We start from the raw sequence: 13,575 nt of genomic DNA, 5'->3' as shown, positions 1-13,575 counted from the left end.
GGCTTTAATACCTCTCCCATCCTGGCACGTGCCTGAAATACCTCCGTACCGGCCCCTGTGCTCGAAGCGCCCATTTGGTTTGAGTTGAGGTGAGGAAGCATCCGTGAAAGAGCACAGGATGGTACAAACGGACAGCTCCGATTCCACACATGTACTACCAGTAAATTCGAACTGACTACGTTTCATCCCGTTGCTCATGCTGATGATTGCGATTGCGTGACTGTCGGCGTGCATTTGGAATCCCCACGTCTGGCGTAGGGGTAAAGCCGAGCAAATCTCCAAGCGACTGCAGGTGTCCAACCAATGAGACCGAGCCTGTATCATTCACGCCGTACAGTATTTCCAGCGTAAGGCCCTGCGGGCAAACAGAGTTGCGCAGCTGGGAATCATTCATCTTCGTCAGATGCGCGGTCTTCGGCATCACGGGCCTTTTCTTGTGCGTTCATCGCCCCCAAGATGTCATCAGACTGGCCTTTTTGTGCAGCTAGACGTTGACCTTCATAAAAAACGTAAGAGTGTTCAAGGTGCTGAAGTTGAGCATCAAGTGAGAACGCACGAATAAGGGTGTGAATTGCCTCCTGAGTCCTTCGCTCCAGCTTTGCGAGCTTCTTGTCCATCTCGCGCTTGAGATCCCAGTTGGGTCGTTTGGGCGCAATGTTAAAGATGTCCTGAAGGAAAGAACGGGCTCGAGATTTGATACAATGAAAGGCGGAATGGGGGCAAATGCACACACCAACTCCTGCTCCCGGCGCTGTTCGTCTTCTGCAATAATCATCTCTGCCATTCCTTCGACGTTCTTTTCAATGGTATCCTCTATATCGTCATCATGCCCGCGCTTTTTCAATGTTCGCGTTTCAGGGTCATAATTGCGGTTCAGAATAACCGACCTATGGTAGCTAGTTAGCATCCGTGTGCGGCACTGAAAGTAACAACATACCCATCGGGTCCTCCGCCTCCCTCTCTGCGTTGTCTGAGGGCGATGAGGCGGGCCTTTCGCGCCTCAGCTGCCTCTTGTAGTGACATGAGTGTAGTCTGTGTGGAGAGCGTCTGGAGGCAAGTCGTCTAAAGGGCCCGCACGTCCACTCCCGGTCCGATCGAGACGCGTCGCGCGCGTTCCGAATCCGACGTCTTGTTCTTCCAGAGCCATCCACTTTGCATCCACTTGAAGTGCTCATATAGTGTCATGCACCCGGCATGGCGCCAGGGCTGCCTCCAACTCTTCCAAAGACACCAGTCTTCGGTTAGACGGATACCAGTATGTTTTTCTCTAGTGACGACTCGTGGATACGCGCAGGCCCATAAGCACAAAACTATTGAAACGGACCAGTTTGGCTGCGACCTCATACGGTGTGTAACATAGCGCAAGTGGACCAGCAGATGTATTGAAAGTCGCTGACGCAGCAATTTCTCAATCATAGCCCACATTGGTGAGTGCGAGAGGTCTCGTCATTGTCTACGAGTTCACGGGAGCGCACTATAGATCACGGTAAATCCACCTTGGCCGACCGGTGTGTGTTTACATTATGCAGCTGTACTTAGTGGCACTAAAATGCACTGCCTAGGTTGCTCGAGGTCTGCTCCACTCATATTACACGCTGGTAACGGGGTATAACCTTCATCACAGCTCACGGGCACCATTGAGAAGTCTGCTGGTTCCAACCAACAGTTTTTGGACAAGTTGAAAGTAGAGCGAGAACGCGGAATTACTGGTGCGGTCTAAACAAGCCCAATGTCTGATCACATCATAACCCAAATAACTCGATGTCACAGTGAAAGCTCAGACCGCCAGGTAGACCTCTTAATCTTATGTACCCAAAGAACGCCTTCTCAGTCCAATCGCTAGCATGCTGCACCAAGCTCACGGGAAAAGTTACCTTCTGAACCTTATTGACACTCCTGCAAGTGTTCATGCTGCTGTATGCACGTCTAACACTAACGGAGCTTGCAGGGCCACGTCGATTTTGCTTGGGAGGTGTCCCGCTCATTGGCAGCCTGTCAGGGCGCGCTGCTCCTAGTTGATGCCTCACAAGGTGTACAAGCCCAATCCTTGTCAGTATTTCACATCGCCAAAGACCGGGGTTTGACAATCATCCCTGTCCTGAACAAGGTGCGATTCCCAGTAGATATTTTGTGATTCTCCTTGTTAATATGAGCAAACCTGGCAGATAGACATGCCTGCAGCGGACCCTGTGCGAATTACTGCTCAGATGGAATCAATTTTTGGAATAGATCCTAAGGATGTCTTGCACGTCTCTGCCAAAACCGGCAAGGGTGTACCGGAAGTCCTTCAGGCAATTGTGGATCGCATACCTCCGCCTGCAGGCCAAGAAAATCAACCGTTGAAAGCATTCCTCTTCGACTCTTTGTATGTATCATTCATTCTCAGGCTTGTTCACTACATTTATGCGACACAGGTATGACCGGTACCGTGGTGTGATTTCCCTGGTAGCAGTCCAGAACGGTATATTGAAGAAAGGTGAGCAGATCTCAGATGCACTGTTGTGCTTTCACTAAATGTATACTAGGTGACAAGATTAGCTCCTGCCACACCCGTAAGAAATACGAAGTCATGGAAGTTGGAGTCATGCACCCGGAAGAGGTCACGACTGCAGAGCTACGCCCTGGTCAGGTCGGGTATATGGCTTGCAACATGAAGGACTCGACGGAGGGTAGGGACAATACAGATGTCGGTGGACGAAATACTCATTGGTCTATGAAGCTCATGTCGGGGATACCCTACACCGAGTCGGCAGTCCTGTAGACCCGATGCCAGGCTTTAAGCCTACCAAGGCTATGGTGATTCAGACCATACTTTTGCCCAGGTATTCGCGTTCATATTTTTGGTGTAGGTTTTTGCGGGTATATTCCCAGTGGACACCAACGACTTCGTGAAGCTGGAAGAATCCATTAAACGGGTAGGTGCGAGATCCTGTGCTCACTTACAGCCACTCATATATTCTTTTCAGCTGACACTCACGGATCGAAGCGTCTCGGTGCAACGCGAGTCTTCGTCTGCCCTTGGTCAAGGATGCCGTCTAGGTTTCCTAGGCACCTTGCACATGGACGTCTTCCGGCAGCGTCTTGAGGACGAATATGATGCCAATATCATCATCACAGCCCCAACAGTCCCGTATAAAGGTGCTTTAAGAAACCTATGTTACTGTGGGCAGCAAATATTGATGCAGCCCAGTGGTTTACAGAGACAGGGAGGTTTTCATCAGCAACCCCACTGAGTTCCCTGACACGACCGACTCGGCCTCAAAAGTCATTCAAGTCCAAGAGCCCATTGTGAAGGCCACGATTATTGTCCCTGAAGGTTTGACGAATTCGCCCGTATATTGTGACTTTTGCTAATCTAGTGATAGATTATCTGGGAGAGATGATGGACCTCTGCTACTCTCACCGTGCAGAAGACATAGACCATCGCTACTTGGACGCCGGCTTGGGCTCCGCGCGCGCTATACTGACGTGCACACTTCCTCTTAGCGAGATTGTCACCGATTTCTTTGACAAGTTAAAGAGTAGAAGCTCGGGTTACGCCAGCTTCGAGTGAGCGGAGTTAACTTGAGCGGTATCTGACTTACTCAAACTTGCCCTTCTAGCTATGAGGATGCAGGGTACAGAGCAAGTCAGCTATCGAAGGTAAGCGGGACCCCTGGCTCTATCTTGACGGCTTCTGAGTGAAATAGATGGTTTTCCTCCTGAATGGCAAGCCCGTGGACACTCTAGCGTTGATTGTCCATCGCTCCGCCCAGGATCACGTAGGGCGGACATGGGTCAAGAAATTACGTAAGCGAGCTTTGCTGAGTGTATTCGCTCTACAACTGATGCACTGGCCACAGACAAGGTTATCCCTCGACAACTGTTCGAAGTACCCATCCAAGCTGCGGTGGGGAAGAAGATCATAGCTCGAGAAAATCTTTCGGCGATGCGCGCGGATGTAACGGCTGGCCTTTATGGTGGTCACTATGAACGCAAGATGAAGCACCTCGAGAACCAGAAGCAAAGCAAACGTCGCATGAAGAAGATTGGGCAAGTAGACCTGCCTCAGGAGGCATTCTTTGATATCCTCAGCACGAAGAACAAGTAATCACAAGCTGCAAGGCGGGTAATCCATTATCTATAGAGTACATGCTGTAGCGTAAATCATAATCTGCTTCTTGCTTTCATCCCTCAGAGCTCGTAGTCTTCGTCGTCGTATGCCTCTTTGATCAGGCGGTATACCGACGAGGGAGGATGGTCACCGCTGCAAACGATATCAGAGAACGAATTAAGAAGATAACGAGAGTGAAAGCCAACGCACTCGTTTGTGATGAAGGCATCTACTAGCTCTGGCTGAACGTAGTCGTAGAACGGGTTCACAACATCGACTTTGTCCACAAGATCTCCTTCCTCGAAGCCTAGTACACTTCCTGGATCAGCGAAGTCCAGAGCGCCATACTCATGATAGAGATTCCACTGGGGTGTCAACTTGAACTGTCCAGCACAGACAACGACTGGCGTGCTGTGCGCGCGAGCGGCGGTAGCGACGAGTAGCGAGCCTGTGATGGCAAACATACCACCATTGGCAAGGATGGCATGGGCTCCGAGAATAACTTTGTTTATTCGAGACATGAGGGCATATATTGAGGAATCTGGTACGAGGACGGTAGAAATCCCTGCAGAAGACAGCGATTCAGCCATTTCGTGTCCGCTGTATCTGTATGCAGGGTCAGCAGCTGCACAGTACACATTCATAGCAGCGCATACGATGGTGCAGTGTCTGCCACAATGACGGTGTACTTTCGATAAGGAGCGGCTGCTTTGAGGAATGCCTCCACGGTGCTGGACTTGCCGATCGTCAAGATGATCTCGCTTTGATTTTGCAATGTATGAGATGGACACAGAACCAGAGGCACTGTAACACGCACTCAGAGTGTATATGGTCTTTCGCGTTTTTCGATATATTGTCGTACACCGTTTCCAGCTCGTCAAACACGTCCTGGATCGCCTCCATAAGCACTGGTTTCAGCGCTCGCGCGAATGCGTCGGGATCGTCGGGATCATTCTCCTTCAAGGTGGGGCGCTCCTCGTGAGATAGCTTCACGGGGGCGTTAACATGCTTCCGAGGTTGTCCTTGGAGGACAAACCGCGATATTGACAGGCCAGATTTTGAGGTCGAGGCCGATGCGCTGCCTTGGGTCGCCGTATTGTACTCCTCTCGAATGTGATGCAGAACCTTCCTAACGGTGTTCCCGACAGTGTGCTCTGGTGTACAAGGCAGTGAATCATGGGACGCAGCTCCCGATGAAGTTCGAGGCGTCATCCATACCTTTAGGTTGGGCCTCCACCAACTTGCGGCCGACAGATCGTATAATCTCGACGAGCTGATCGATGTTCGAAAAGCGCGCCTTGGAAACTACCTGGCGCAAGACGAGGACGGTCTCTAGAGCGGTCTCGCGAGATCCTTTTACCTGCCTGTCGAGTCAATAAGAACGAACGATCTGAGGGAGCTGAGATCATAGGAGAGGTGGGTTGTCGCTGACCTTCTTCGCAATCTTGCAGCAAGATTTTCGACGATGCGCTGGTTCGCCGCGCTGGCTGGATCGGTCGCCATGCAGAGCAAGAGGGGGATGTCAATCAGCAAAGTTGCTTAGGGCCTTGCTTTTGAGACGGAGTATGCTAAGACTCGGACGGACGAATCATCTTTACAGGTGAGTACAGCGCTTAATTTGGCAAGTAAATATGTACCGTGTCTACTACAACAGTTTGGCTATAATTCGCATACGCTAGCATTATATGTTAGAACTGTCTCTTAGTTTGATATGTGCCAGTCCAACTTGTCCGCCCATTTCCCAGGCAAAAGCTCAGAGATTTGCTCCACATCTTTGTCTCCTCTTCCGGAGAGACACTGAAGTGAATATGTTTAGTGAACGTTCTTTACTTTGCATCGTATCACGTACAATGACTAGATCAACATCCTTCGGCAATGTCTTCGCCCGTCGAACACCCTCCCAGATAGCATGAGAAGACTCCAAAGCTGGACATCGACTCAGAAAAGGTTGCGACATGAAGACATTATACACACCTGGAATAATGCCTTCTTTCTGGGTGGCCAGCCTGAAACCTCTGAGAGCTTCTTCGTCCGTTGCGACGACATACTCGGCTCGCCCGGTGTCCTTAAGCCACGCGTGTTCGGGGCCAACTCCTGGATAATCGAGACCTGCACTAACGGAGTGCGTCTCTATAATTTGACCCGCTGTAGACTGGAGGATGTACGTCCGAACACCGTGCAGGACGCCTGGTTGGCCCATCGACAAGGTAGCACTGTGTCGCGAACCGTCGAGTCCTGTACACGCAGTCAACAACTTTGGATTGTCTCTGATGAATCTTGTTACCTTCTCCACCAGCCTCGACACCAACGAGCTGGACGTTCGTGTCTGGAATGAAGTCGAAGAAGGTTCCAATAGCATTACTGCCACCGCCAACACACGCAACTACAACGTCCGGAAGCTTTCCTGCCGCTTCTTGCATCTGTGACTTGATTTCCCTGCCAATTACCTTCTGGAAATCGCGCACGATGGTGGGGAACGGATGAGGACCAATACACGACCCGACCAAGTAGTGGGTGGTGGACAGGTTCGTGACCCAGTCACGCATCGCTTCGTTGACCGCATCCTTCAGGGTGCGGGATCCAGACTCGACTGGGATGACCTTAACATCTCGTTTAGCCAAAGTGCAGCAGCACGGTGTTAGCTACATACCTTTGCGCCCAACATGTTCATCCGAAAGACGTTGAGTGCTTGACGCCTAACGTCCTCGGCACCCATGTAGACTATACATTCTAGCCCGAAACGTGCACAGACGGTAGCAGTGGCTACACCGTGTTGACCAGCACCAGTCTCGGCAATGATGCGTGTTTTGCCTAGGCGTCTCGCGAGCAGAATCTGTGGACGGGTAAGCCGCTACTCCAATCATCATCGCTGTTACTAACCTGGCCAACGGCGTTGTTGATTTTGTGTGAGCCAGTATGGTTCCTAAAGGGACGTGAGGAAGGAGACTTGGATAGTAGGAAATAGGAGCTTACAGGTCTTCACGCTTCAACCAAATCTTTGCACCGCCCGCATACTCCGTCAAGCTCTCAGCATAATAAAGCTTTGAGGGGCGGTTCATATAACCATAGTGGCTCTGGAACTCCTTCCAGAATTCTGGGTCGTTGATCGCCGAGTTGTGGGCCTCCTCAAGCTCCACAAGGCAGTCAACGAGCGCTTCGGGGACGTATTGCCCACCAAACTGACCGAAGCGAGGCGGAAGGACGGCAAGACCATCGACATTGAACTTTTTCTGCTCCTGAAAAGAGGGTGTGGAAGGCTTAGATGAGGTCCTCGGGGACCGAGCTCGTGGGGGCTGGCCCTTCAAGCTGATTTCTCTGCAGTAAGCTTCGACCCTTTGAGCAATCTCATCCCTCGGCGACTCTTTGATTACAGACACAAGGCGACTTCCGATGACCACGCCATCCGCACCCGCGTCCGCAACGGTGTCGAAATGAGCGCGGGTTGCAACACCGAAGCCAACCGCAAGGGATACTTCAGTATATTCCTTGATTCGCGAAATGATGTCCGGGAGTGCCGCGTTCATGACGCCGGACGTAGAGGAGCCTGTCGTCCCCATCTAGACCGATTCAGCATGATTAAGCCAGCTCGTAAATTGTGCCAGAATAATACCTTGGAGACCACATAAATAAACGAGTCGGCGATAGAAACAAGAAACTTGATACGATGCAGGGACGTTGACGGTGCAATCAATGGCACGTATGAGAGGCTAACTGCTGGTCAGTATTTGTTGACAAGGGATAAGGAGGATGCTCACTTTGCGCTGGTGCATTTCTCGCGGAAGTTGATCGCTTCTTCGGGAGGTAGATCCACCATGATGAAGCCATTCGCCCCAGCTTCCCGTGCATCTGTGATGGCCTTGTCTTCGCCGTACGCAAGCATGGGGTTGTAATAACCTGTAAGTTGGATTATAGATGTAAGCACATACTGCAGGTGACAGGGAATTGGGCTAACCCATGAGGAGAACAGGGGCCTTCAAGCCTTTTGTGCGAGCTTCTTTTACTTGCGCAAGTACAGTGGTGTAGTCCACGTCATTTTGGACAGCAACCTGACCAAACAGAAGATGAAGTTCCTGAAAGCAGTATGTAGAGTGTGATGTGCTTACGGTGTTGGTCTCCTGAATAGCAGGGCCATCTGCGATGGGGTCTGAGAAGGGCACGCCAACCTCGAGAATATCCGCGCCGCCAGCTTCCATAGCGAACAGAAGCGGCACAGTGTCATCGCGTCTGGGGTAGCCAGCAGTCACGAAAGTGACCAACGCTGGAGATCCCTAGAGCAAGTTGTATAATCAGCTGAATCGAGACGTGGTTGGCAGATGTACCTCAGCTTGCTTGGCCTCAAACACCTTCTTGATAGCATCCATGGTGTATTATCTAAGAGAAGGGCAGGAAGAAAATGTGGGTGGTTGGATGGAGTCGATCGAGTCATGACTTGATCATTTATCCTCGACATCGGTCTTGTCCGGCTTTACTTACACTGACCTTTCGGTGTACAAAACGCTTGACTCAACTAATACCTCCTGTCTCCGTCCATCATCGCACTAAACCCCGTCCCCGAATCAAATGGATCAACTTCGCCCAGCTGATGAATCTCGCGTGCTCGTTATCTACACAGGGGGCACGATTGGCATGCTTGTCAGCGCCCAGGGCTATGTTCCTGAGCCCTACTTCTTGACAGAGACTCTACGTAGCCAGAAACGGTTTCATGATCCCTTGCAGGACTCACTTTTCTCCAACGCCGCATCTGTCGATGGCTACAGGAACTGGAGCACCACAAGCGGCAGATCGAGTCCCGTAGGCGCCTCGTCCAAAGCTACTGCCGCCAGCCTGCCTCATCAGCCTACTTTACCTGTCCGTTCATCGCGGCCCATAGGCAGCCCCCGTGGCCTCGCATCCTCTGAGAGCGATGCTCTTACCCAAGGCCCTCAGCCTATGTCCAAACGCGTGGCAGAGAATGTTTATGAAGCTGATCTGGCTACACTGGTCACACCTCGGAGTATGATACCAGGGCAAAGCGGGAGCAAACGCATCAGGTATGCTATTCTCGAGGTCTGTGCCATTCTCATCAGATTATGCAATAAACTGAAACGTCATTCAGTGGAACCCGTTGTTGGATAGTAGCAACATTGAGATATCTGGTAACCGAGCCTGTTCATAACATTATGCTCTGGTTCCCTAACCACAGCATGCTAGGGCAGATTGGATTCGCATCGCTACGGAGGTTGAGTTAAACTACTCCGTGTTTGATGCTTTCGTTATCCTGCATGGGACAGATACTATGGCATATACCGCCAGTGCGCTCAGTTTTCTGTTAGAAGATCTGGGAAAGACGGTGGTATGTTTAACCACTCGCGTTCTGGTTGGGAATATAGCTCGAACGGTGACCTAGATTTTGACCGGAGCTCAAATCCCCCTCTCTCAGCTGCGCAATGATGCAGTCGACAATCTCCTGGGAGCATTGACAATTGCCGGAAGTTTCATTATACCTGGTACATTCCTTTTCGATTGGGTTGAAATGGACTAACAGTCCCTAGAATGTAGCCTGTACTTCAACCATACGCTCTTCCGAGGAAACAGGGTGTCCAAGGGATCTTCAAACGATCTCAATGCTTTCCATAGCCCGAACTTTCCGCCGCTCGTAAACGGTAACTCCCTCTGCCGCTGTGGGAGGGTGCACGATAACGATACCCTCTTTCAGTTGGCATTGACATTGAGGTCAACTGGAACGATGTTATCCGACAGACAAGCCTTAGACGCTTCAAAGCACATAAGAGTAGGTTGTCCTACCATCTGTCATGTATTTGCGTTCACGATAATCTTGAGACCTCAGCCCTCATGTCGGTAAGTGGTTCCATGCTTAACGAATCTTTTGGACTCGCGATCTCACGCTTTACAGCTGCTCTGCGCTTGTTTCCAGGCATCACTGCGGCGACCGTGAGGGCGTTTCTTATGCCTCCTGTGCACGGCGTTGTCCTTGAGACCTTCGGCGCCGGAAACGCGCCACAAAGAACGGATCTCATGGAGGCTCTCAAAGAAGCGTGCGCGCGAGGTGTCATCATCGTGGCAATATCTCAATGCGCTAAGGGATCAGTATCCGATGCATATGAAACTGGTAGGACCTTATTGCAGGTCGGTGTGATCCCCGGTGGAGACATGACACCAGAGGTATGCTGCTTTCTCAACACCCGTCGATTTTGATTACAAACAAGTTGCCGGCCAGTGTGCGCTCACCAAGCTCAGCTACCTGCTGTGCAAACCAGAGCTGACGGTGGAGGACGTTCGCACGTTCATCGCGCAGCCCTTGCGAGGAGAGCTCACCCGCCGAGCGCACTCCGTCCCCGCGAAACCGTCTGTTGAAGGCGATGCTGAGATCATGCACAACATCCTCACTCACCTAGTGACAACATCGTCTTTCAACCGAGATACCCCTCAAATCGTGGTTTCCCCTTCTTCGAGCAGCGAAAAAATGCAAGACATTCCCGCACCATGGACTAGGACTGCTGCTGAAGCTGCTACGACTGAGGCTGCTCTTTTACCCTTCTTGGCCCATCTAGCGGCAGCAAAGGATCACTTAGAGTCTCTCAAATTCTGCCTCGAGACTGCAGCGCTGGACTTGGAAGAACGAGATGTGACCGATCTGGCTATACCCGGAGGAATAATCAATTGCTTAGAACCTGGAAGTGGAAGATCGCCGTTGCACGTTGCTGCTCTGAATGGAAGCACTGAGTGCACAGAACTGTTGCTACGATCTGGTGCACTAGTTCATCTTAGAGACACCCTTGGGCATACTGCTCTGTACTATGTGAGTGATGTGACATGCCTTCGTCTCGCGCTGCGTCACCAACCACTGCTCCAGGCGGCACGTCAATGTCATGGACCTATCGTCGACTTACTAGTGGCAGCGGGCGCTAACCTCAGTGGCTTCGAGATTGATGCTGGCTTCACCAATGTAGCTTTGCAGTGTGCCGTAAGATCAGGAAACAAACAGGCTCGAAGGGTATGGGAAAAGGCGGGTATGGAACTGCCACTAGAGAGTTGAATGTACTGTATGTAGAGTATGCTACACAAAAATTGCCAAGTAATCAGGAATATGAGGCGCTCAGAATTAACTTAGGCTGTAACCTATGATACAGTCAGTTCGAAATCAAGCATGAAAATCGCCGCCTCGCGTAAGCAAGATGAAAGCCGTTAATCGTCATCGTCCACCAAGTCTACCACCTCGGGTTGCTCCTCGGGTTGCTGAACTGAGATCCCCTTTTCAGCCTTGTATGCATTCCCGACCTTCTCTGCAAGTGTATTAAAGAAGAGCGCATGTTGAGAAGCGGGGAACGTAAATGAACCGCTGAGGAACTCAAGTCTTTCAACGAATATCTGAGATTCCTGATCCAGATGCAACGGAGTATAACGAGCGCGATCTTCTGATTCGGTTGATTGGTTTTCCTCCCCTGGCTCGCTATCAGGAGGCCCATAGTAGAGACGGAGCATAAAGTTGATGCCTGCATGTGCGATTTAGTAATGGTCTGCAAGGTCAGTACTTGACGCACTTTTCTGCATTGTAATTTCCTCGTCCTCGTCATCTCGAGCTGACTCTTGCCACGTATATATCAACGTGAAGACGGTATCCGGATTTTGTACTGTTGGATCCTGGTTCGGTTCATGCTTGACATTCACGACCAGCAGATTCGTGATTTCCTCGTAAAGCTTTATGACTGCCGCGTTCTTTGGGTCGTCCGTGCCGTACACTTTCCGAGGATTAGCGGCGGCGGATGATGCAGTTGCGGCACGATTGTTGCTGGCCTGCAGTGCTTTGGAGTGAGCAATCTCCGTGTCAAGCTCTCGGCGAATTTGGAGTGCTACGAAATGCAATCAGTCCACGGGGCAAAGGCGATGATAATTCGAGCATACCAGACTCTTCCAGCTCAGCAATCTTCTTGTCTTTCTCTACCAGCATTCTATCCTTCTGCTTGATGACCTCTCTCAGCCGAGTTACCTCTTCCTCTGCACCTCTCTTCTCCTCGTCAGCAGCCTCCCGCGTCAGAAACTGGACAGCCGCGGTTTGTCCAGTTTTGGTGAGATGATCCACACGAGCCAGTTGTGACGTGAGCTCTTTGATTAGGTCCTCCTGAACTGTGGGAGAGGGTGAGCTCCCTCGTGGTTGCAAGAAGGACGTGCGGACTTACTCTTTAATTGAGCATCGTATCGTTCCTGCATCTGTTGTGATAGACTTTCCGCTTCTGTTTTCCGTATTGAGAGTATTTTCTCCAGGTCCTTTGTCAACTGAGCGAAACATTAGCAGCTGTTGGGTAATATCCATACGGATGAGAAGGTAAACGCGTACCTCCCGCTCTCGATCTCTGAGCTGGGAAAGCTCAATCAACTCCTTTGCTGTAATAGGCTCCTTTGCGGTATGAACCCCGTTGCGCGGTTTCAACTTGCTGGTGTCAACTATGCCATTTATGTGCTTGGACGGTTTCCGAGGGGCATCTTCCTCACTAACTTCGTCAACTGCTTGCGGTACTTCTGCGCTAGAGGCTGGGTCAGTTAAATAGTCAAAGGGCCTGGTCTAACACGCGCACTTTGGTGTGGCCTTCTTTTTGCCCTTTGCAGCGTTCTTGACGCCATTAGCAGAGGGTGGCTTCTGGGACTTCTTATGGTCTGGAGGATCTATTGCCATGATCTCGTCGTCATCGTCAACAGCGATAGGGGCAGCCTTAGCCTTAGAAGGGGGCTTCTTTGTGGTTGTGCTTGGGCCTGGTGAAGCACTGCGTTGTCTCTTTCGAATAGGGACGCGCCCCTTTGCCTTTGGGCCGTCCTCAAAGCTGTCTGCCCTACGTGAGCGGTATCAGTGGCTCAAGAATATATTGAGCTTACTCAGGTCGTCGTCTGAGGACATGTTTGGTAATCTGCGAGTGCTAGAGCGCTAATTGCTGGGTATGTATCTGTTACACTCCTTGATTAGAGTCGCGGGTGTATGTATGTTGATCCAAGCGGTGCGCGTCAAAGCGCGAGATGCCAGAACGCGTTCATTGCAAGGAGACCTACACTAGGGTTAGGGTCAATGTCACCCTACCGGCCTCGACGTCCAGAATTGGAATGAGGGGACTCTTGGTTGCACAGGTCACCATGCTTTGTGTTGGTTATATTCGAGATTACCACACAGCCCCTCGAGCTCTCGACGCAAGCGGTCCAGGTTATTCGGCGCTTCCAGTTTACAAATCCAAAACGTTTTCTTTTTCCGTGAGATCGCCTTTGAAACCCCGTGGATTGTTTTGGAAAACGCCAGGAACATATTTCCTCCTGAGCTGTGTCATGAAGTGACAACTGCAGTGAAATAGCCACTCTTGGTGCTGGTTCACGACAGCATAATATCAATGGTGTGCGTGCCCGTCCGACACACGGATGCTATCATGCGACAGCTTCAGGAATCAGAACGTTGTAGAACGTTATGAGGGATTCAGAAGGGGCGTGGTTTGACTCTATACATG

General features: G+C 51.0%; 4 protein-coding genes across 4 annotated transcripts; 2 read left to right on the top strand and 2 right to left on the bottom strand.

The window, feature by feature from the left end:
• Positions 1-89: 89 nt before the first annotated feature.
• On the bottom strand, positions 90-1,049 carry CONPUDRAFT_97362 (mRNA splicing factor). The gene is made up of 4 exons (XM_007766387.1): positions 938-1,049; positions 734-887; positions 557-668; positions 90-496 (listed from the first exon to the last, which is right to left on the bottom strand). Exons 1-4 carry the CDS (start codon positions 1,021-1,023, stop codon positions 387-389), a joined length of 462 nt encoding a protein of 153 aa, XP_007764577.1. The 5' UTR covers positions 1,024-1,049; the 3' UTR covers positions 90-386.
• A 134-nt stretch (positions 1,050-1,183) lies between these two features.
• On the top strand, positions 1,184-4,921 carry CONPUDRAFT_134768 (GTP-binding protein lepa; the record flags this gene model as incomplete). Its single annotated transcript, XM_007766386.1, has 19 exons — positions 1,184-1,255; positions 1,481-1,510; positions 1,625-1,709; positions 1,771-1,785; positions 1,840-1,898; positions 1,949-2,107; positions 2,166-2,365; positions 2,415-2,476; positions 2,526-2,669; positions 2,720-2,796; positions 2,850-2,915; positions 2,967-3,138; positions 3,191-3,316; positions 3,366-3,549; positions 3,603-3,642; positions 3,690-3,789; positions 3,843-4,246; positions 4,304-4,699; positions 4,750-4,921. The coding sequence occupies 17 exons, from the start codon at positions 1,184-1,186 to the stop codon at positions 4,088-4,090; spliced, it is 1,839 nt and encodes a 612-aa protein (XP_007764576.1). The 3' UTR covers positions 4,091-4,246; positions 4,304-4,699; positions 4,750-4,921.
• A 771-nt stretch (positions 4,922-5,692) lies between these two features.
• Positions 5,693-8,466, bottom strand: CONPUDRAFT_79649 (bifunctional tryptophan synthase TRP1). Its single transcript, XM_007766060.1, has 12 exons — positions 8,413-8,466; positions 8,197-8,361; positions 8,046-8,139; positions 7,849-7,987; positions 7,704-7,800; positions 7,067-7,650; positions 6,974-7,016; positions 6,744-6,926; positions 6,378-6,693; positions 6,068-6,328; positions 5,943-6,019; positions 5,693-5,890 (listed from the first exon to the last, which is right to left on the bottom strand). Exons 1-12 carry the CDS (start codon positions 8,452-8,454, stop codon positions 5,795-5,797), a joined length of 2,097 nt encoding a protein of 698 aa, XP_007764250.1. The 5' UTR covers positions 8,455-8,466; the 3' UTR covers positions 5,693-5,794.
• Positions 8,467-8,625: 159 nt separating this feature from the next.
• Positions 8,626-11,684, top strand: CONPUDRAFT_97351 (asparaginase-domain-containing protein). The gene is made up of 10 exons (XM_007766385.1): positions 8,626-9,139; positions 9,189-9,228; positions 9,289-9,425; positions 9,480-9,579; positions 9,625-9,735; positions 9,789-9,863; positions 9,914-9,931; positions 9,987-10,255; positions 10,311-10,892; positions 10,947-11,684. Exons 1-10 carry the CDS (start codon positions 8,654-8,656, stop codon positions 11,127-11,129), a joined length of 2,001 nt encoding a protein of 666 aa, XP_007764575.1. The 5' UTR covers positions 8,626-8,653; the 3' UTR covers positions 11,130-11,684.
• The last annotated feature ends 1,891 nt before the right edge of the window (positions 11,685-13,575 follow it).

This window comes from Coniophora puteana (assembly GCF_000271625.1).
Source record: "Coniophora puteana RWD-64-598 SS2 unplaced genomic scaffold CONPUscaffold_2, whole genome shotgun sequence".
Classification (NCBI taxonomy): domain Eukaryota; kingdom Fungi; phylum Basidiomycota; class Agaricomycetes; order Boletales; family Coniophoraceae; genus Coniophora; species Coniophora puteana.
This window is presented reverse-complemented; position numbering and strand designations above follow the sequence as displayed.

Excerpts from the sequence above, each read along its gene's own strand:
- CONPUDRAFT_97362 (XM_007766387.1), bottom strand. The coding sequence starts at position 1,023 with ATGTCACTACAAGAGGCAGCTGAGGCGCGAAAGGCCCGCCTCATCGCC. Across the intron at positions 888-937 it reads GGAGGCGGAGGACCCGATGG|GTCGGTTATTCTGAACCGCA; the intron begins GTATGTTGTTAC and ends TAGCTACCATAG. Across the intron at positions 669-733 it reads AGCGCCGGGAGCAGGAGTTG|GACATCTTTAACATTGCGCC; the intron begins GTGTGTGCATTT and ends TCTTTCCTTCAG.
- CONPUDRAFT_79649 (XM_007766060.1), bottom strand. The coding sequence starts at position 8,454 with ATGGATGCTATCAAGAAGGTGTTTGAGGCCAAGCAAGCTGAG. Across the intron at positions 6,694-6,743 it reads TGAACATGTTGGGCGCAAAG|GTCATCCCAGTCGAGTCTGG; the intron begins GTATGTAGCTAA and ends CGAGATGTTAAG. Across the intron at positions 6,020-6,067 it reads GAAAGAAGGCATTATTCCAG|CTTTGGAGTCTTCTCATGCT; the intron begins GTGTGTATAATG and ends GTCGATGTCCAG.
- CONPUDRAFT_97351 (XM_007766385.1), top strand. The coding sequence starts at position 8,654 with ATGGATCAACTTCGCCCAGCTGATGAATCTCGCGTGCTCGTTATCTAC. Across the intron at positions 9,140-9,188 it reads TCAGGTATGCTATTCTCGAG|TGGAACCCGTTGTTGGATAG; the intron begins GTCTGTGCCATT and ends AACGTCATTCAG. Across the intron at positions 10,893-10,946 it reads GGCATACTGCTCTGTACTAT|GCGGCACGTCAATGTCATGG; the intron begins GTGAGTGATGTG and ends CCACTGCTCCAG.